This window comes from Colossoma macropomum, unplaced genomic scaffold (genome assembly GCF_904425465.1).
Source record: "Colossoma macropomum unplaced genomic scaffold, Colossoma_macropomum, whole genome shotgun sequence".
In the NCBI taxonomy this organism is placed as follows: domain Eukaryota; kingdom Metazoa; phylum Chordata; class Actinopteri; order Characiformes; family Serrasalmidae; genus Colossoma; species Colossoma macropomum.
Window position 1 is genome coordinate 15129784 of NW_023494797.1, and position 20876 is coordinate 15150659.

Sequence of the window (20876 nt, forward strand, 5' to 3'; positions counted from 1 at the left end):
ATGACGGCTCCATGTTCTAGCAATGTTTTCAATCTGTTCTGTGCTGATAGAAGCTGGATGTACTAAGAATTTCAACTGCAGTTCTACAGGAAACTCAGGACTGGAGGGACGTCAGCACTCAAGGGGTGTCAGATCTTTTTTTCACTCAGTTTTTTTTTTTGACAGTCATTTTTACTTCTGCTTGAGTCAAGATTTCACTGAAGTGAACAGTTTGACTCCAGTATGAGTTTGAAGCTCGTCTGTCCAATGCCATCCATCTCAAAGCCATCATTAGGTGAGAAGAATCCATTGTTTATTCATTGTTATAAGAAATGTGTTGACATATATTTACAGAAATACATAACTTGCTATCAAATCTTACTGTGAAGTAGTTATTCATTTATTAATTTATTCCTTTTAACAAGAAAGGTTCTAACTTTGACTCATAATAATGGTGGAACCCCTTTTAGCGCTGTATCGAACCATTTTCCCCCAAAGGGTCCTTAAAGAAGCAAAAATTTCAAAATTACTGCATAATTCCATTAATTCAATGTAAACAAAGTCATTCAGAGTGGTTTGATGTGAGATGGTTCTTTGTAGAGAAACCCAGAGACTCAGATGTCTTTACAGTGGTGGTGATGGGAACCAGGGGTCACAATGTCTACAACACAAATTCAGCCATTTTATTTACTATCCGAAACCACCAGTGAACCTTCTGAGTTTTTATAAATAATGTTGATGATTGTAACATAGCGCTAAATCTGAAAAAAAAACCCAGCATGTATTATCTTTTGAGAGGGAGCTTTATATGGTATTAAAGTCTTCAGACATCTGGTTCCCATCACCACCACTGCGAATAATTCTGACTTGGTAAGTCTCTCCAGAATGGAGCATTTTGTATGAAACCACTCTGAATTACTTCAGTTACATCTTAACTATTTGATTATTTAATAATTCTGAAAAAAAAATGGTGGAATTCCCCTTTAAGTAAAGCAATTGACTCTATATAATCACTGGCTTTCCTAAAGAACCCTTGAAGGACCCCTTTTTTTAAAAAAATAGCCCATCATCATTTGTGATCTCTTCATTATTCAGCATTTTTAATTAAAGACTGATAAAGAATGTCTCTGTATTTTTGTACACAGAGTTTTTTGAACAGTATTAAACTAGAATGAAGTGAAAACAGGAGAAATGAATAGGAAGTTAATCTGCATGTTTGCATTTTTGTTTCTGACTTCTGCTTTTTTACCGCAGTGAATGAAATGGAAGTCATGGTGTGGCTGTGTTTCTCTCTTCTGCTCTGTTTTCTTGGTAAATGCCATGGTGAGTCATTTTCACTTTGTTGTGAGTATATTAGCATTTCATTGTCATTCAGGAGGCTGTTTTATATAATATTGGTCTATATTACACTTCTGTCATGAAATTTCAACTACAGTTTGAAATAAAAGACAGAGAAATTAATAAGTCAATATGAACTTGAGAGGAAGTCTTTTCTTGTTTGTCTGTTATTATTAATAAAGAGAGCTGGATTAAAACTAATGGCTAAAATTTTGCAAACTGTTTTCCCCAAACTTACAGTAATTTCTTTTTTGTTTTTAAGGACAAACTCAGTTCATCTACACAGCAATGGATAAAGTAGATTGAGATGTGAAACAAACAAATGGCAAATAAGCACAGAGTCTGACAACCGGATTGACCTGAACTGCTCACTGCGTGACCACATCAGGATTGAGCTTCTCAAGAATTATGATAAACTGGACTTTTGCACAAATAATCATTCACAGTCAGAGCCTGATTGTACTCTAACAGTAAAGAGTGGATTTGTTGCCTGTGTTAAATCTCTGGATCCTGGATTTTTATATCCATTCAAACCGTCTCCCAACGTCATCCATTCATACATAGTTGCTGTTCCGAACCCAAACAGTGAGTAACGTTTCATTCTCTGTATTATTATTGTATCACTACCAATGTTCATGTCACTGTTGAATATATTGTAAATAACACCAGACTATGTAAGTAATCATTCATTTAATCATTTAATCTTTCTCCTTTTAATTTAATTTAATTTCTCCCTTTGTTCATGTCTCACTTACCCTTTGAATATCTCTCAGCAGTTCTGTGTGCTTGTCTGCTCTATTTAGTTTGTTACATGTCAGATGTGTGCACTAACTGAGACAAAGTGTAACACACCACTCTTTTCTCCCTGCATAACAAAACTGCCGACTAGTAACAGCACAGTTTTTCCCATGTTCTTTATCAATATGCATCCTAAATGTATTCTGAATGTTTTCTGAATACATTACTTTTTACGTGTTGTAACGGACTGCATTACTGAACACATTTAGGACAGTGTATTCAGAATTCAGATATCACTACTTTTTCTTGCTAAACTCTGGCAGTAACCAAGACAAAGTAATACACTCTACTCTTTTCTCCCTGCAGTAACATCCACACCTGAGGAAACATCTTCACTGAAAGTAACTAAAGGTGAATCAGTGAGTTTAAACTGTAGTTTCACCTTCACACAAGAATATAATGGGGTGTCCTTTGTTGTTTACTGGATTAAGACTGTTGGACAGAGCAGCACCTGTGTGTATTCTTATGATTTTGCTATGAATGAGGTTGTGCTCGGTCACCACTGCAACATACAGGAAGAACTGCTTAACAGACTCTCAAACCAAACCAAAGAACCGAACAGTCACAACATCAGGATCAGTGAAGTGATGGAGTCGGACAGCGGTCAGTACCTCTGTGCTGTACAAGTGCACCCACATAATAAAAACACTACTAAAGGAAACTGGAAGGTGATACAAAGAGTTACAGTCAGTGTTCACAAAGACAAAAGACCACAGCCAACCATGACCACTGTGACTCAGACAACAACTGAGGACACAACAAAGAAAACAACAAAGAAAACAACTGAGGAAAACATTGGTGAGTTTGTATTGAACTGATTTTATGTGTGTATCATAGGGGAGATATAAATGACCCTCACAGCTAATCTACATTATTTTATTTCTAACTGCTGATGTTTTCACTGTTGTCTCTACACAGATCATGATCGTCTTAAGCCCTTATATGTTACAGTTCCCATAATCCTGTGTCTTCTGCTGATTGTCTTGGTCGTGTTAATAAGAAAGAAGTGCATCACTTCACAAGGTAACCACACTGTGAAGAAATAGCTTGATGAACAAAGTTCTCTGTGTTTTTATCTGACCATTTACTATTAGACATTTGATATTGTGATTATTTAATATATATTTAACATATTTTCTTTCATACAGGATGTCAGACTGTACAGCAAAGGTGAGCTATCACAGTTTATCTTCATTTTATGTAGACATGATTTCCATAATTGCATCAACTGTTACTCATTTCTGTTACACCATGTTTTCCTTTGATTGCTGCAGAGAAGAAGCTCCTAACATGGACTGTAAGTGTGTCAGTGTTTCAGTCGTGTCATCTTCTTCCTCTTTTCCGTGTTCAGTCGTCTCTGTAATGCTTACTGTATAATCTTCACTCATGCTACGTGCAGGTTCTCCACATGCTGTTGGAAATGGTGAGGAGGGGACGTTCTTTGGATCTAAGACGGCTGATCCAGGCCGTGAAGAATCCACACCATCTACCGACTCTTATTCAGTTGTTAGACTGAACAGCTTATATGAATCTGGGGCTTCAGATCACAACAGACATATTTAATACGAAGCTGCTGATCTGTGTGTGTTAAAGGTGCCTCAGTGCCGCAGCTCACATGCTGAAACACTGTAGAGAAGAACGCAGAGTAACAAAGTGGTCAAGCTTGTTAAATAATGCCTTTTGCAAATTTTGATACATCACCAGTCAAAAGCAAAAGTTTGAGCACCCCTGGTCAGATTACATTCATTGTTGAATTCCTAAGTGAAACTAAGTTACCACATCCTCTACAGAGAACACTTCTTGCACTTGACTGCACTTATTTTCACTTCAGTCAACAAAACGTTATTTGACCAGGGGTGCACAAACTCTTACATATAACTATATGTGTATAACTATATGCATTTTTTCATTTCTTTTGTTTTAAAGGAGAGATATTACTGCTTTTTTGAAATGTATTTACAGTTCTCTGTGCTCTTTAATGTCTAAAATAAATAACATCTTAATTAAGCTTTTGTGTGATGTTGAAGTTTGTAACAGACATTGAAGTAGCACATTCTTTACTTTGGATGTTACAGTTTGGATGTTGTATCTTTCAGTAAAGATTTAAACTTAAAGCTGGTCTCTGAATATTATTGGAGGAGCCTGTTAGCTTAGCTGTAAGCCCAACTTGCTCTAATGAGGACAGAATATGGTCCAGTTCACCCACAAAGAGCCTGTTAACATCAGTGAAAAAGAGTCTACTGACTCAGTCACCAGCACAGATTAATGTTTGTGTTATGTCTCTTTACATCATGTTATATATGTTCCTGTCCATCAGAGACGTCTGAATAGAAACTGCAGAGGTGATGGTGAAAGTATGTGCCTTTTCACACAGGCACATGGGCAAGACTTCACATTTCAAATTTATTGAATGGTACATACAATGACAGGTATCATATACATGAACTGGCAAAGAAAAAAACAGTTTTTGTTTACTAGGTCTCGTTATAAGCAGGACTGCTCAAACCAAGGTCTGTGGGCCAAAGTTGATCAGTGAGGATGTTTGATTTGAGCTTCTAGTAAGTTACCCCAACCCCACCCCCTCACCAAATGAGAGAACATACATTTTTATGCTATAGATAACTCACTGAATTTGTATTTTAGTTACAAAATATAAGTAAATGTTATAAAATACAAATTTAAAAACTCAGTGTGATACCAACGTACCTTCTTTATTTGTATATTATTTCGTTTTGTTGTTGTTTTTGGCCCTCTGCCCACCATAAACATTGCACTTTGCCCCCCCAAGACAAAGAGTTTGGGCATCCCTGCTTTAAAACATGATCGCATGCATGCCTTAAAATTTTATTTAGCCAAAATGAAAAAGAAACACTTATTTTAGCCCAGCGTGGCTATTAAGGAAGCAAACTAGTGTTGAAAGCATTTGTGATAGATATTTTTAGGCTGAAAAGCCATTATGACCCACCAGATGGCGCTGCTGCTGAAATAAAGCTATTCATTCAATCCCCACTCATTCAATCCCCACACCACGGTTGACACGCAACCTGCTAAGCATTTCACTTTCTTTCATAGATTAAATCTGGTGAAAATTAATAATTTAAGTTTAATTATTGCTGATTGATATCCAACATTTTCCTACCAACGATTTAGGAGCTGTGTAACAAGTAGTGTAGAGCAAAATTATAGATTTTTCCATTTTTAGAGTTTTATGAATTCATAAAGTACCAGAACAGTAAAAAACATCAGTTCCTATGCTGATAGACGGACAATGAAGTTTCACTGCAGCTCTGTGACTTAGCAGGTTTTGGACCTCACACTTCTGTAGTGTTTTTTTCTATATGTTTTATTTACAGCCTTCTTGATGAAAGATTTTCTCTGTGTTATTTGTAAAATAAATAAAAATTTGTGAAATCTTAGTTCTCACTTCTGCTTTTCATGACCATCACCGAATACCAGCACTGCGAGATTTTAGACCAGAAGACCAGTCTCATCCACAAAGGGCCAGTTTGATTGCAGGTTTTCATTCCAACGAATCAGGAGATCAAATGATCAGTTATCTGACGACGGACAGCAGCTGATTAATCAGGTACAGTCAGGTGCTCCTGCTTGTTTGGAGGGAAAACCTGCAGCTGCTCCGGTTCTTTGTGTCGGCCCTCCGGTCGTCTAAGAATTTTCTCTTCATGCCACAAACTAATGATGACAAAAACAACTCATGTTTAGGTACTGCTGTTTATTACAGTTACCAACAATTACAGGAACACTGCAACATTTCTTTTTTTGCTTTTTTACAAATTCTATCCTTTATTTTTACTGGGCAGAGCTAAACTGCTGTAGGCGGAACAGGCAGATACATGTAAATGTGTTGTTTTTGATATGTGACATCGCTAAAACACTGAATTCAAAACAGATTTTCGAAGACTAGTTTCCATATATGGACTGTGTGGGCTGAGGAGTGAACATTGCTGACATACTACATCAAATGTTTTTTTTAAAAAAGCAGGGAAAATTTAAATTTTCTATGATATGAGCTCTTTAAATCATCATGAATGAAAGCGTAAGGTGTAGGTTTTATTGCAGTTCTGTAGTTCTTGAGTTTTTGATACTGAAATCATACAGCGGTTAGTTTTAATATTATCCCTTCATAATTATATAGCCTACAGCTTTAGGTTAGATCTAGCTTTGTTTCGCTTTAGCCTGAAATATCTCTGTATTGTTTAGAAAGGAAATGTCTAAAAAGAACATTTAAACTGAGGAAATGAGCTCAGTTTTACACTTATTACAGCTAAATATGTGTTATGAATGTGTCACAGCTCTTTCAGTAAGACGAACAGTTACAACATCTCACACTTCTGCTTTTGAGCAAGTAATAGTGCTTCATTTTTCTGTTTTTTGTCTTCAGTAAAAGCCACAGTGAATGATTTTCACATTATTATGTTTGCATTATATATAATATTGTTTGTTGTGACATTTTATAATGTATCTTTGACTAAAGTTTGAACTAAATGACAGTCATTCTGTAGCATTAGATTCACTTTCATCAATAAAATCTATTTTTCTTTCTGTACAATATTTATATTCACTTTTGCTAAGTGTTAGATATCTTTAGCTTTTTAGTTTATTATTTATAAAGTAATGATAATAAAAACAAATGCCAGAATTCACAATCTGTTTTTATTTAGCCTCACAATCATTTCTATTTCTAAGGACAAACTCAGTTCATTTATACAGCAATGGATAAAGTAGAGTTGACATGTGAAACAACCAAATGGCAAATAAGCAAAAAGATTGACAACCGGACTGACCTGAACTGCTCACAGTGTGACCACATCAGGATTGAGCTTGTCGAGAATTATGATAAACTGGACTTTTGCACAAATAAGCATTCACAGTCAGAGTCTGACTGTGAACTGAAAGTAAAGAGTGGATTTGTTGCCTGTGTTAAATCTCTGGATCCTGGATTCCTTTTTCCATTCAAACCGTCTCCTAGTTGCTGTTCCAAACCCACACAGTGAGTAACTTTTCATTCTCTGTATCATCTTATGAAGGTGTAGATGATTTATTGGTTTTGAATAATTAGAATTATTATACCTGCAGTAACATGAGAGAACATCTTCACTGAAAGTAACTGAAGCTGAATCAGTGAGTTTAAACTGTAGTTTCACCTTTACACAAGAATATAATGGGGTGTCCTTTGTTGTTTACTGGATTAAGACTGTTGGAGAGAACAGCACCTGTGTGTATTCTTATCATTTTTCCATTTCTGAGCCGGTTGTGCTCGGTCACCACTGCACTGTGCAAGAAAAACTACTGTACTGTGCCGTACAAGTGCACCCAAATAATAAAAACACAAAGGAAACTGGAAGGTGATACAGAGTTACAGTCAGTGTTCACAAAGACAAAAGACCACAGCCAACATGACCACTGTGACTCAGAAAACCACTGAGGAGACAACTGGTGAGTTTCATCTACATGATGCATGTACTAAAGCTGCTCTCTATGATTTATGTATGTGCAAAATATGTATATGTATAAAATTTTGTATTCTTTTAAGTTTCTAAGTGTAAATAAGTTAACACATTCTCTACAGTGAAGACACTCAAATATGGCATTTTCTGCACATTTAATACACAATTTCTATTTCTAAATAACTCATTGGAAACAAATAAAACAGAAAATCAAATGTGCTATAACTTTTGCACAGGCTGCATTTTAGATTTAGGTTTAGATTTTGATTTTTTATGACCCACCACATGGCGCTGCCACTTAAATAAAGCCACTCATTCAGTTCCCACCAGGTACAGCAGGTGGCGCTGCAACACCATATTTCTCAGTTTAACACGGGGGTGTCCAGTCTCATCCACAAAGGGCCAGTTTGATTGCAGGTTTTCATTCCATCAAATCAGGAGAACAAATGATCAGTTATCTGAAGACGAACAGCAGCTGATTAATCAGGTACAATCAGATACAATCAGATACAATCAGATACAGTCAGGTACAGTTAGACACAGTCAGATACAATCAGGTACAGTCAGATACAATCAGGTACAGTCAGGTACAGTCAGGAACAGTCAGAAACAATCAGGTACAGCCAGATATAATCAGGTACAGTCAGAAACAATCAGGTACAGTCAGATATAATCAAATAAAGTCAGGTACAGCCATATACAATCAGGTACAGTCAGATATAATCAGGTACAATCAGATATAATCAGGTACAATCAGATATAATCAGGTACAGTCAGATACAATCAGGTACAGTCAGAAACAATCAGGTACAGCCAGATATAATCAGGTACAGTCAGATACAATCAGGTACAGTCAGTCAGGTACAGTCAGATACAGTCAGCTGCTCTGGTCCTCTGTGAATAAGATTGGTGGCCCTGGTTTAATGTCTGAGCTCATCATCTACTAATGATTTTCCTTCATGTCACAGATTAATGATGACAAAAACATCTGATTCATGTTTAGATACACTCTTGCAAAAGACGGTTGTTCAAGGGTTCTTCGATAAAGAAAATGGTTTTGTATAAAACCATGAACACTCAAAGAACCCTTTGCATAATTAAAGGGTTCTTTGCATCGTAAATGGGTTCTTTAGATTGATGGAGAATGTGCTGCAGATCGTTCTATCTAGAACCTTTATGAAAAGGGTTTACAGACATTATGGAAAAAATCCAAAAGGGAAAATACAAAAAGACAAAGTCAGAAGAAGTCAGAACCGGAACAGAATACAAACACACTGGAAGTAACGGTTCTGGTCATTTTACACTGTATTAATGTTTATTAGTGTGTATTTTAATAATAAATAGTGTTTTATGAGTATAATCACACTCACTGCTGAGATAAATGGTGTTAAATAATGTGTACACATACAAACTCAGTCACACACAGGTTTATATAATATAACTAAGAATATAAACGTCACTTTTATCTGCACTGTTTTACAGTATTTCTAATCACTGATACTGTGATGGTCGTCTGTTTACAGGTGTTCACCCTCTCATGCCTCTGTTTACTTCATGGCCCATATGTTTGTGTCTTCTGCTTTCTGTTTGGATCACATTTGCACTCATGAGGAAAAAGGCCAGCACTGCACAAGGTGACCCTCCAGTACGAATCTCTATGACCTCTATCTGACCCTCTAATAAAGAGCTCTATGATTAATGAAACTAATAATCTAGTTATATGTATTTATTTTCTGATGATCAGTGAAACTAATAATACTAATAATGTATATGTTTCTCTACAGGATCTCAGGCTGTGCCGTTACAAAGGTAGACTGTGACAATAAAGTTGAAGTTTAGGTCTTAAATTAACTTGATCACTTTCATTATTGTGGAATTGTTCCTCATTTCTTTTCCTGTCTCTGCTGCAGCCTCCAAAACGGAGAAGCAGCTCCTGACATTGATGGTGAGATTTGATGTGTTTCCTTTTTCTTCATAAATTCTAAATCTTTCTAAAAGCTCTCATTGGGTGATGTGTGATGTGTACAGGTACTCCATAAGCTGTGGGACGTGGTGAGGAGGGGAACTAGGATCCATGAGGAATTCTACCATGAAGATCCAAACCATGAAGAATCCACAACATCTGTTGATCTTTATGCAGCTTCCAGGCTGAATGATGGATCTGGAGCATCAGAGGACACCAAACATATTCATGATAAAGATTATCTGTTGTTTTTAAAGGGATGAATTGTAAAAATAGTATACATAGATATTAAATAGTCTCCCCCTTTTGATGAGAAATCATCGAGAAATGTTTAGGAATGTTCACTGACACGTTTATCCATTTCATTTAAATCTTCATTCTAATGTGAATTATTAAAATATATGTGTTTTCAGAATACGTGTGCCAGAACATTAATTTAAAACTGCTGTATGTGATCTTGCTTTGTTTTTCTTTGTGCAGCATTAAATCAAGTATCTCTAAGTTTTCACAAATCGAATGCTGAGGAATTTATACTCCTGCTGTATGAGGCACTTTCCATGAATAAGTTCACTTTATGGCCCATGACCTTTTTAAAAACACTGAAGTGACTGTTGTTGTCATTTCTGTGAAAAGTGAAGGGATCTGTACTTTAATATCCAATCAAAATGATTAAAAATAGCATTTAAATGATCACAAAAACACATAAAATGTCTGCGTTCACCTTTAATATGGTGATTTTGGGCTGTCCCACCTCACTGACACTGAGCTTCTCTTTGAAATATATTCATTAAAATCATCCAGTAACAAAACGACAATGTTATTTGATTTATTTCCAAACAATTCATGTCAAAAGGATTATTGTTCCCTATTAATTTATTTAACTTAACAGAAAAAGTCATTGTTTTTTCAATTTGCTGTTTTCTCAATTCTGATTTCTCAATTTACACACAAAAAACTGACATCAGTCAGTTGCATCAGTATTAGGCGTTAGCATGCAACATGTGCACCCTGTCAGGCTAACCACAAATCTCCAACCTTCTTACCCATTTTTCAACCTTCAGTTATTTTAATTGATGAAAATGAAATAAAAATGGCTTGAAACAAATATTTACATGAGAACATTATAATTGAAACAGCTTTACCTTTTGCTGTACAGTGTATATTTAATGTTTTTTTACTGTATTAATATTATCTTAAAGGGGGATATGATCTCTGTATTCAACCTGTAATCCAAGTTTCAATCCTGTTATTCAGTGATTTCTGGTGAAAATAGTCTAAAAACTTTTAATTTAGTAGGTTATGTTACCAGAAGTGTCAATTAGTAATGAGAGTCATTAGTTAAAATTACTAAAACTGAAAAAATGCACTATTTCTTTCATTAAGAGTGAAAAACTCTAAAGGCTTTAAAGTAATATATACAAGAAATATAGAAAACACAAGACATTTCAGAAAACAACGGCTCATATAGTCTCTGATTTGACAGTCTGAGACGGGAAAATTATATTTTCTGAAGGTTAAGTACTTATTTTGGTTAATAGTTCATCAAAAAATATCAAAGAAAAAAATACATTTTTAAAGAGTTTTGAGGCCTAAAATGAACACTAGTCATAAGCCATTTCACTCTGTGGGTGAACATAAGACAGGGCTGGATAAAACAGACTGCAGCACAGAGACTCCATTTTAGAGAAAAAAAATCAAATATGTCATAAAACAATGAACATTTTTCACTTTTCAAGATGTTTTTATTCAGTAAAAGTATCAAAACATACCTCCTATTTAGCTTTAAGAGAGGGTAAAACTTTTTATTCGGACTATAACTGGTATTTTGTGAGGTCAGTGAGTGTCCTGCCTACAGAGCTTCTTAAAGCAGCTTTTCATTCTTGTCCTGTGCCCTTTAGAAAGCTATGGGAGGTCATTACATCTCACTAAAGAAGAACAAACACAAACAAATTATAAATAATGGATAATCAAAATACAAACAACCCACAAAATTACACTTTGTTACGTGAAAAAAAAGTTTTAATTTATTTGTGTAGGCCACACCTCCGTCTGTGTCTCAGCCCCGCCCTCTCCATACTCTCCATTCTGGAGTGATTTGTTCACTCGAATCAATCCACTGAGCCGATTCTTTCCAACTCCCTGTTTCAATGAATCGAATGTTGGATTCAACAATTCAGTGATTCACAAGTTATGAAATAATTTTGGTGGTTAATCTGACACGTTAGGACTCCAGAAGGCCTGACCAATGGGAGAGCATGCTTAGCTGTATTTACCCACCTTAATTTCTTTGATGTTAAAGACGGCACAATAACACTGAAACCTTGAACGCGGCCGATGTTGATACTGATCCAGTGTTTTATCTTTAAACACTGCTAAGCTTTAATATGAGCTCTTTTCAATTAAAGAACTCATCTCAACGCAGACTATCATCCTGAAAGTACTCAGTCACTCTACAACCTACAACATCACATCACACAGTGTAGTGAGTGCTGTTTCAGACTAGACTTGGTCCAGGATTAGATTACACTCATTCCTTGTTTCCTTTGATGTCCCATCCAGCATTTCTGCTGATATCAGCCTGATACCAATACATTGTGAAACAAAAATCTTATACCCTGATTATAAGCTTGGCTATATTTTAATATTAATCACGCATTTAGCTTCAATCAACCAACATTAACTTTCTGCCTGTAATCTGCAGAAGACATATAACCCAACAAGCTGACAATGAAACTTTTTTAAGAAACATATAGGGTGTAGATGTTTCTTGTGTAAGTGAGAGGGGAAATCAGACAGTGTCTGCCTCTGTGGTTGATGCCCATTCATATGATATGAAGTCATTACCTTCTTCTAGAAATAGGGCTTCTGTCCTGATCCTAGTTCACCCTTCAGGGGTACAGGCTCTGACATTGTTTTAATCTATCTGATGCTGATGGATGCTGGATGCTCCAGAAGTTCCACTGCAGTTCTACAGGAAACTCAGTACTGGAGGGACGTCAGCACTCGAGGGGTTGTTGAACCTTTTTCACTCATTAGGTGAGAAGAACTCCAACATTTATTCATTGTTATAAGAAATGTGTTGACATATATTTACAGAAATACATAACTTGCTATCAAATCTTACTGTGAAGTAGTTATTCATTTATTAATTTAATCCTTTTAACAAGAAAGGTTCTAACTTTGACTCATAATAATTGTGGAACCCCTTTTAGTGCTGCATTGAACCATTTTCCCCCAAAGCGTCCTTAAAGAAGCATATACAAGAGGTTCTCCATCATAGAGGAGGAGAATTTCACTGATGCTTTAAAATTACTGCATAATTCCATTAATTCAATGTAAACAAAGTCATTCAGAGTGGTTTGATGTAAAATGGTTCATTTTAGAGAAACTTAGAGACAGTGGTGGTGATGGGAACCAGGGGTCACAATGTCTACAACATAAATTTAGCTATTTTATTTACTATCCAAAACCACCAGTGAACCTACATGTGTCTTCTGAGTGTTTATATGTAATGTTGATGATGGTAACATAGTGCTAAATCTGAAAAGAATAAGTAACCATCATGAATTATCTATTGTGAGGGAGCTTTATGCGGTATACTCTTCAAACGTCTGGTTCCCATCACTACCACTGTGAATAATACTGACTTGGTCAGTTTTTCTAGAATGGAGCATTTTGAATGAAACCACTCCGAATGGCTTTGGTGGAATTCCCCTTTAAGTAATCAACTGGCTCTATGTAACCACTGGCTTTCCCAAAGAAGGACCTTCCCTTGAAGGACTTCTGTTTTTTTACCACAGTGAATGAAATGGAAGTCATGGTGTGGCTGTGTTTCACTCTGCTGCTCTGTTCTCTTGGTCAATGCTACGGTGAGTAATTTTCACTTTCTTGTGTGTTTATTATGATTTTATTGTCATATAAGAGGTTGTTATATATAATATTGTTCTATATTACATTCTGTCATTCAGTTTTTGCTACAGTTTGAAATCACAGACATTAATTTCTATTGCAGAGAAAGTCTTGTTTTTCTGTCTGTCCAGTGTTTTTGTTCACTTTCACTGTTATTTTGAAAAATGAACTCTGAGTCATTGACACTTTGGCTGTTATTGTTAATGCAGTGAGCTGGATTAAAACTACATTCGCAAGCTGTTTCCTCAAACTTACAGTAATTTCTTTTTCATTTCTAAGGGCAAACTCAGTTCATTTATACAGAAAAAGATGAAGTAGAGTTGAGATGTAAAACGAACAAATGGCAAATAAGTACAGAGTCTGACAACCGGATTGACCTGAACTGCTCAGTAAAATGTGACCATAATAAAATTGTTGACCTTGAGTGCGATGATGATGATGATGATGATAATGATGACTCACAGCCAAAGCGTGTTTGTAAACTGAAAGTAAAGAGTGGATTTGTTGCCTGTGTTAAATCTCTGGAGCCTGGATTCTTATATCCATTCAAACCGTCTCCCAACATCATCCATTCATACATAGTTGCTGTTCCAAATAAAGACAGTGAGTAACGTTTTATTGTCTCTTTCATTTATATCACTGATATATTGTAATATATTGTACTATGTACATAGCCATTTATTTGGGGTCCTTTATTTTAATTTCATTTCATTTCTTCCATAGTTAATGTCCAATTTTCTCTTGAATATTTGTCAGCAGTCTTGCTCACTCCTCTGCTCTACTTCAGATATTACAGTTTCAGATGTTATACATGTGTGCTGTACCTGAGACAAAGTGTAGCATAACACTTCTTCTCCCTGCAGTAACATCTACACCTGAGAAAACATCTTCACTGAAAGTAACTGAAGGTGAATCAGTGAGTTTAAACTGTAGTTTCACCTTCAAACAAGAATATAATGGGGTGCCATTTGTTGTTTACTGGATTAAGACTGTTGGACAGAGCAGCACCTGTGTGTATTCTTATGATTATTCCCTGTATGAGCCGGTCGTGCTCGGTCACCACTGCAACGTGCAAGAAGAACTGCTTAACAGACTCTCAAACCAAACCAAAGAACGGAACAGTCACAACATCAGGATCAGTGAAGTGATGGAGTCAGACAGCGGTCAGTACCTCTGTGCTGTACAAGTGCACCCAAATAATAAAAACACTGCTAAAGGAAACTGGACAGTGATACAAAGAGTTACAGTCAGTGTTCACAAAGACAAAAGACCACAGCCAACCATGACCACTGTGACTCAGACAACAACTGAGGAGACAACAAAGAGAACAACAAAGAAAACAACTCAGAAAACAACAAAGACAACAAAGAAAACAACTGAGGAAAACATTGGTGAGTTTGTATTGAACTGATTTTATGTGTGTATCATAGGGGGGATATAAATGACCCTCACAGCTAATCTACATTATTTTATTTCTAACTGCTGATGTTTTCACTGTTGTCTCTACACAGATGATGATCGTCTTAAGGCTATGTATATTGCAGTTCCCATAATCCTGTGTCTTCTGCTGATTGTCGTTGTTGTGTTTATAAGAAAGAAGTGCATCACTTCACAAGGTAACCACACTGTGAAGAAATAGCTCGACAAACTAAGTTCTCTGTGTTTTTATCTGATCATTTACTATCAGACATTTGATGTTGTCCTCATTTCATATATTATATATTTCTCATTCATACAGGATCTCAGACTGTACAACAAAGGTGAGCTGTCACAGTTATATTTATCTTCATTTTATGTAGACATGATTTCCATTATTTCATCAACTGTTACTCATTTCTGTTACACCATGTTTTCCTCTGATTGCTGCAGAGAAGAAGCTCCTAACCTGGACTGTAAGTGTGTCAGTGTTTCAGTCGTGTCATCTTCTTCCTCTTTTCCGTGTTCAGTCGTCTCTGTAATGCTTACTGTATAATCTTCACTCATGCTACGTGCAGGTTCTCCATATGCTGTTGGAAATGGTGAGGAGGGGACTTTCTTTGGATCTAAGACGGCTGATCCAGGCCGTGAAGAATCCACACCATCTATTGACCCTTATTCAGTCGTTAGACTGAACAGCTTATATGAATCTGGGGCTTCAGATCACAACAGACATATTTAATACAAAGCTGCTGATCTGTGTGTGTTAAAGGCGCCTCAGTGCAGCAGCTCACATGCTGAAACACTGTAGAGAAGGATGCACAGTACTGAAGTGGTCAAGCTTGTACAGAAGTGTGTTCTCTGTAGAGGGTGTGTTCACTTATTCTCACTTAAAAATTAACACAACATGTCATTTGACCAGGGGCACAAAACTCTTGCATACAACTTATATGTGTATCACTATATGCATTTTTAAAATCTTTTTCGCTTTAAAGGAGACTTTTTTTTTTTCAAATTTAACACAGTATTTACAAATTTAATCATTCTTTGTGCTCTTTAATGTCTAAATCAAATGACACATTAATTTAGACTTTATCATGTTAAAGTTTGTAACAGACATTTAAGTAACCAGAAGACTGGTTGGTCATGTTTGTCACATTTCACATGGGCAAGACTTCACTTTTCACAGTTTTCAAATGCTACATACAATGGCAAGTAAAATATATGGGAACTGGCAAAAAAACAGTTTTGTTTACTAGTTCTTGTGTTAAGCACAGGGTCAGCAGAACCACGGTGGAGAGCGTTTGACCCACCAGTTTGCAAAGGACTGGGTGATGCCTCACTGCTTGAGTATTTGACCCACCAGTTTGCAAAGGACTGGGCGATGCCTCACTACTTGAGTATTTGACCCACCAGTTTGCAAAGGACTGGGCGATGCCTCACCACTTGAGTTCAGGACGCGACATAAAAACCCCCGCTTTCCCTAAACTGCATGAATGGCTGACCAGCAGGAACCAACAGAGTAAAACTCTGTTTCAGAATCTCAGTTTCAGCTGGGAGGCACTTTCAGACCCACCCTGGATGGTGCAGACCTGTCTTTAGTTTGGTTTTAATATGCAACTTTACCTGAATTCAGGAAGCACTAAAAAGCTGAACCACACTAATTCAGAGAGAATTCAACACCTGAGCATGTTTTTGTGGTACTGTCTGCACAATCTACAGCTTTAACATTTTACTCTTTACAGACACTCATATCCTTCCTGCACTGAAAGGCAAGCAATAAAATAATAATATGTGTTTGATTATCAATTGTAGAGCATATTTTTGGCCAAGCATCAGTGATCAGTTAAATTTAAATTGGCATTCACACAGATGATAAGCGTCTCCATTTTCTGTTTCTCTGTTTTCATGGTGGTGAATGTGAGAGTAACAGAGCACTTCCCCACAAAACTTCTGATCAATAAATAAACACCCACCAGTGTAATTTAATGCACTTTAGCCCTTACAGTCCACCATCCGAACCAAACGAAAGAGATACAATATCACAAAAACACTTTAGAAAACGAACAAGTTTGAAAACTGCCTGATGTCCTTCAAGAATGTTAGCTAACAAATACTGCTATCTGAGGCGGCAGCTACTGAAGCAGCATCAAAACTAACACTGACACTGCTCATGATCAGGTTCAATGGAGGGTAGAGGAGCCTAAATCAGTACTCAAGTAAAAGTATTGATAATGCATAAAATAATTACACAAGTAAACTTCCCCAAAACAACATGAGTAGAAATACAAAAGTAGCAGGTTGAAAATCTATTTTAAGAACTGAGTTCTGCAGTGAAACTTCTTAATACATGCGACATTTATCAGCAGAGGATAAAGATAGTACCACTGAAATATTGCCACTGTCAAAACATATTGAAATGAAACACAAAAAAGAATTAAAAACTAAATATGAATGGCTAAAATGTAACTGAGTGAAAAGATTTCTTTACTCATTAATATACTTTAGCAGAAGTAAATGTACTCAAAAATACAACAAAAAATAAAGTACTAAGTACTAAAAACAAAACTCAGGAGAGCAAAAATCCATCAATATTGTAGTTACATACATGTACTTGAGTAAATGTAAGTAGTTACTTTTTTAGCAATATGTTTTGCCCCACCACTTCTGGAGGTTTGGTGCCACCCCTGATGATAACTGTCTGAAAAAAATAGAAGAACGTTAACGAAGGAGGGGTGAAAAGACTTACGGTGTAAAGTATTATGTGATCAGTAATATGATTGTGTGTGTCATAGATATGGTGTGTATGATCTACGTCCTCTGAGTTTGAGGCTTTCGTTCGTAAATATATCAGTATGTCTTCATTACTGCCCACACATACAACACACACACAAATAACTGCTTTATTGCTGTGATTTGCTGCAGAAAACAAGCTACACACTTACAAACAAGGTTCTTTAAGGGTTATTGAAGAAAATGGGTCCATTAACCTTGAACACTCAAAGAACCCTTTGCATGATTAAAGGATTAATTCCATTGTGAAGTGGTTCTTCAGACTGATGGAGAATGTGTTGTTTATGGTTCTATATAAAACATTTTTGAAAAGGGTTCTATATAGCACCGGCAAGGTTACAAGCTTAATCTCGTAACAAGAGAAGAACCTTTTTGGTGCTATATAGAACCTGAAATGAATTTTAAAAATGGTCAAAACTTGATATGCTACATAATCATGAATACTGACTTTTCCAATAATGTCTTAATTACATGTTTCTTATTATAAAAATTAAATTTTAATATATCTTGGAGATCTTTTGACCAAATAACTCATGTGATGAACAGAGGTGCGTGGAGGAGCTTGAAACGCTAAAGGAGCTTTCACACATTAAAGTAAGGAAATTATTACTGCACTAAAACAGCTGAAAAATAAAACATATAGAAAAAAACACCACAGAAGTGTGAGGTCCAAAACCTGCTACGTCACAGAGCTGCAGTGAAACTTCATTGTCCGTCTATCAGCATAGGAACTGACGTTTGTTTCCTGTTCTGGTCCTTTATGAATTCATAAAACTCTAAAAATGGAAAAATGTATATTTTTGCTCTACATTACTTGTTACACAGCTCCTAAATTGCTGATTGGACAATGTTGGAAATCAATCAGCAATAATTAAACTTAAATTATTAGTTTTTGCCAGATTTAATCTATGAAAGAAACTGAAATGCTTAGTAGGTTGCATGTCAACAGTGTTGTGGCAGCGCCACCTGCTGTACTGGGTAGGGTAGGCACCATCTGATGGGTCATAATGGCTGGTCAGCCTAAACATATGAATCACAAATGCTTTCAACACTACTGTTCTTCCTTAATAGCCACTTTGGGCTAAAATAAGTGTTTCTTTTTCATTTTGGCTAAATAAACTTGTAAGGCATGGATGCTATCATGTTTTAAAGCAGGGATGCCCAAACCTTTTGTCTTGGTGGAGCGAAGTACAATATTTGAAATGTGAAATACAATTTGAAATGTGAAATCTTGTCCATGTGAAATGTGACAAACACACCCAACTAGCCTTCATACTTTCAACATCACTTCTGCAGTTTCCATTCAGACGTCTCTGATGGACAGGAACGTATAAAACAGTGAGGTGACATAACACAAACATTGAACTGTGCGGTCAGTAGACTGTAGCCATTAACAGGCTCTTTGTGGGTGAATTGGACCATATTCTGTCCTCACTAGAGCAAGCTGGGCTTATAGCTAAGCTAATAGGCTCCTCCCATAATTTTCAGAGACCGGCTTTAAGTTTAAATCTTTAAGATACAACATCCAACCTGTAACATCCAAAGTAAAGAATGTGTTACTTCAATGTCTGTTACAAACATCAACATCAAAGGCAGACTTAAGGTGTCATTTGAATTAGGCATTAAAGAGCACAGGGAACTGTATTAAATAAAAAAGGAGTAATACGTCTCCTTTAAAGTGAAAAAGATTTTTAAAATGCATATAGTGATACACATATAAGTTGTATGCAAGAGTTTTGTGCCCCTGGTCAAGTGGCATGTTTTGTTGATTTTTGAAGTGAGTATAAGTGAACACACCCTCTACAGAGAACATGCTTCTTCACATTTTAATGCACAATTATTTGTATATTTGCTGAATTGAACATTTTGGACCTTTGTGTAAAAGTTATGCCACAATTTTTTATTTTATGTTTTTCACTCCAATATGTTAAACTCAGCAAAGGCAATAATAATTTGCTAATAAAAATTAGCGAAAAACAAAAATGCCATATTAAAGTGTTCCCTGTAGAGGATGTGGTCACTTAGTTTTCACTTAGAAAACCAAAGAAACATGTAATTTGACCAGGGGTGCTCTAAACTTTTGCATATGACTGGTGATCTATCAGAATCTGCGAAAAGCATTATTTAACAAGCTTGTCCACTCCGTTACTCTGCGTTCTTCTCTACAGTGTTTCAGCATGTGAGCTGCGGCACTGAGGCGCCTTTAACACACACAGATCAGCAGCTTTGGATTAAATATGTCTGCTGTGATCTGAAGCCCCAGATTCATATAAGCTGTTCAGTCTAACGACTGAATAAGGGTCAATAGATGGTGTGGATTCTTCACGGCCTGGATCAGCCGTCTTAGATCCAAAGAAAGTCCCCTCCTCACCATTTCCAACAGCATATGGAGAACCTGCACGTAGCATGAGTGAAGATTATACAGTAAGCATTACAGAGACGACTGAACACGGAAAAGAAGAAGAAGATGACACGACTGAAACACTGACACACTTACAGTCCATGTTAGGAGCTTCTTCTCTGCAGCAGTCAGAGGAAAACATGGTGTAACAGAAATGAGTAACAGTTGATGCAATTATGGAAATCATGTTTACATAAAATGAAGATAAATATAACTGTGATAGCTCACCTTTGTTGAACAGTGTGACATCCTGTATGAATGAAAATATATAATATATGAAATGATCACAATATCAAATGTCTAATAGTAAATTGCTACATAAAAACATAGAGAAATTCATTTTTCAAGCTATTTCTTCACAGTGTGGTTACCTTGTGAAGTGATGCACTTCTTTCTTATAAACATGACCAAGACAATCATCAGAAGACACAGGATTATGGGAACTGCAACATATAAGGGCTTAAGACGATCATCATCTGTGTAGAGACAACAGTAAAAACATCAGCAGTTAGAAATAAAATAAGTATGTAATAATAATAAGTTACCCTTATTAGTCCCACAATGGGGAAAACCACCTCTGCATTTAACCCATCTATGCAGTGAAACACCCACATACACACTAGTGAACGCACACACTAGGAGCAGTGAGAACACTTGCCCAGAGCAGTGGGCAGCCCTATCCACATTATCTAAATAATGCAGATCAGAATCAGAATCAGAATCAAGCTTTATTGGCCAGGTATGCTACGCATACAAGGAATTTGGTTTTGGTTACAGGAGCTCACAGTGCACAGTACCAGACAGACATTTACAT

At 36.3% G+C, this 20876-nt stretch overlaps 2 protein-coding genes across 2 annotated transcripts in view; both read left to right on the top strand.

The window, feature by feature from the left end:
- The window catches only part of LOC118817583, a 36355-nt gene continuing 15479 nt past the window's right edge, over positions 1-20876 (top strand). Inside the window, exons 1-8 of the mRNA XM_036584402.1 lie at positions 1-274; positions 1234-1302; positions 13732-14055; positions 14316-14843; positions 14964-15068; positions 15191-15212; positions 15322-15344; positions 15447-16155. Of these exons, the coding sequence (XP_036440295.1) occupies positions 223-274; positions 1234-1302; positions 13732-14055; positions 14316-14843; positions 14964-15068; positions 15191-15212; positions 15322-15344; positions 15447-15610 (1287 nt within the window). The 5' untranslated portion in view covers positions 1-222 and the 3' untranslated portion in view covers positions 15611-16155. Of the gene's footprint in view, positions 275-1233; positions 1303-13731; positions 14056-14315; positions 14844-14963; positions 15069-15190; positions 15213-15321; positions 15345-15446 lie in introns of the transcript that reaches the window.
- Positions 2268-4096, top strand: LOC118817586. The gene is made up of 5 exons (XM_036584407.1): positions 2268-2913; positions 3034-3138; positions 3264-3285; positions 3390-3412; positions 3515-4096. Exons 1-5 carry the CDS (start codon positions 2592-2594, stop codon positions 3676-3678), a joined length of 636 nt encoding a protein of 211 aa, XP_036440300.1. The 5' UTR covers positions 2268-2591; the 3' UTR covers positions 3679-4096.

Coding starts and splice junctions, on each gene's coding strand:
- LOC118817586 (XM_036584407.1), top strand. CDS start 2,592: ATGAATGAGGTTGTGCTCGGTCACCACTGCAACATACAGGAAGAACTG. Junction 3,286..3,389: donor TGTCAGACTGTACAGCAAAG/GTGAGCTATCAC, acceptor TGATTGCTGCAG/AGAAGAAGCTCCTAACATGG. Junction 3,413..3,514: donor AGAAGCTCCTAACATGGACT/GTAAGTGTGTCA, acceptor TGCTACGTGCAG/GTTCTCCACATGCTGTTGGA.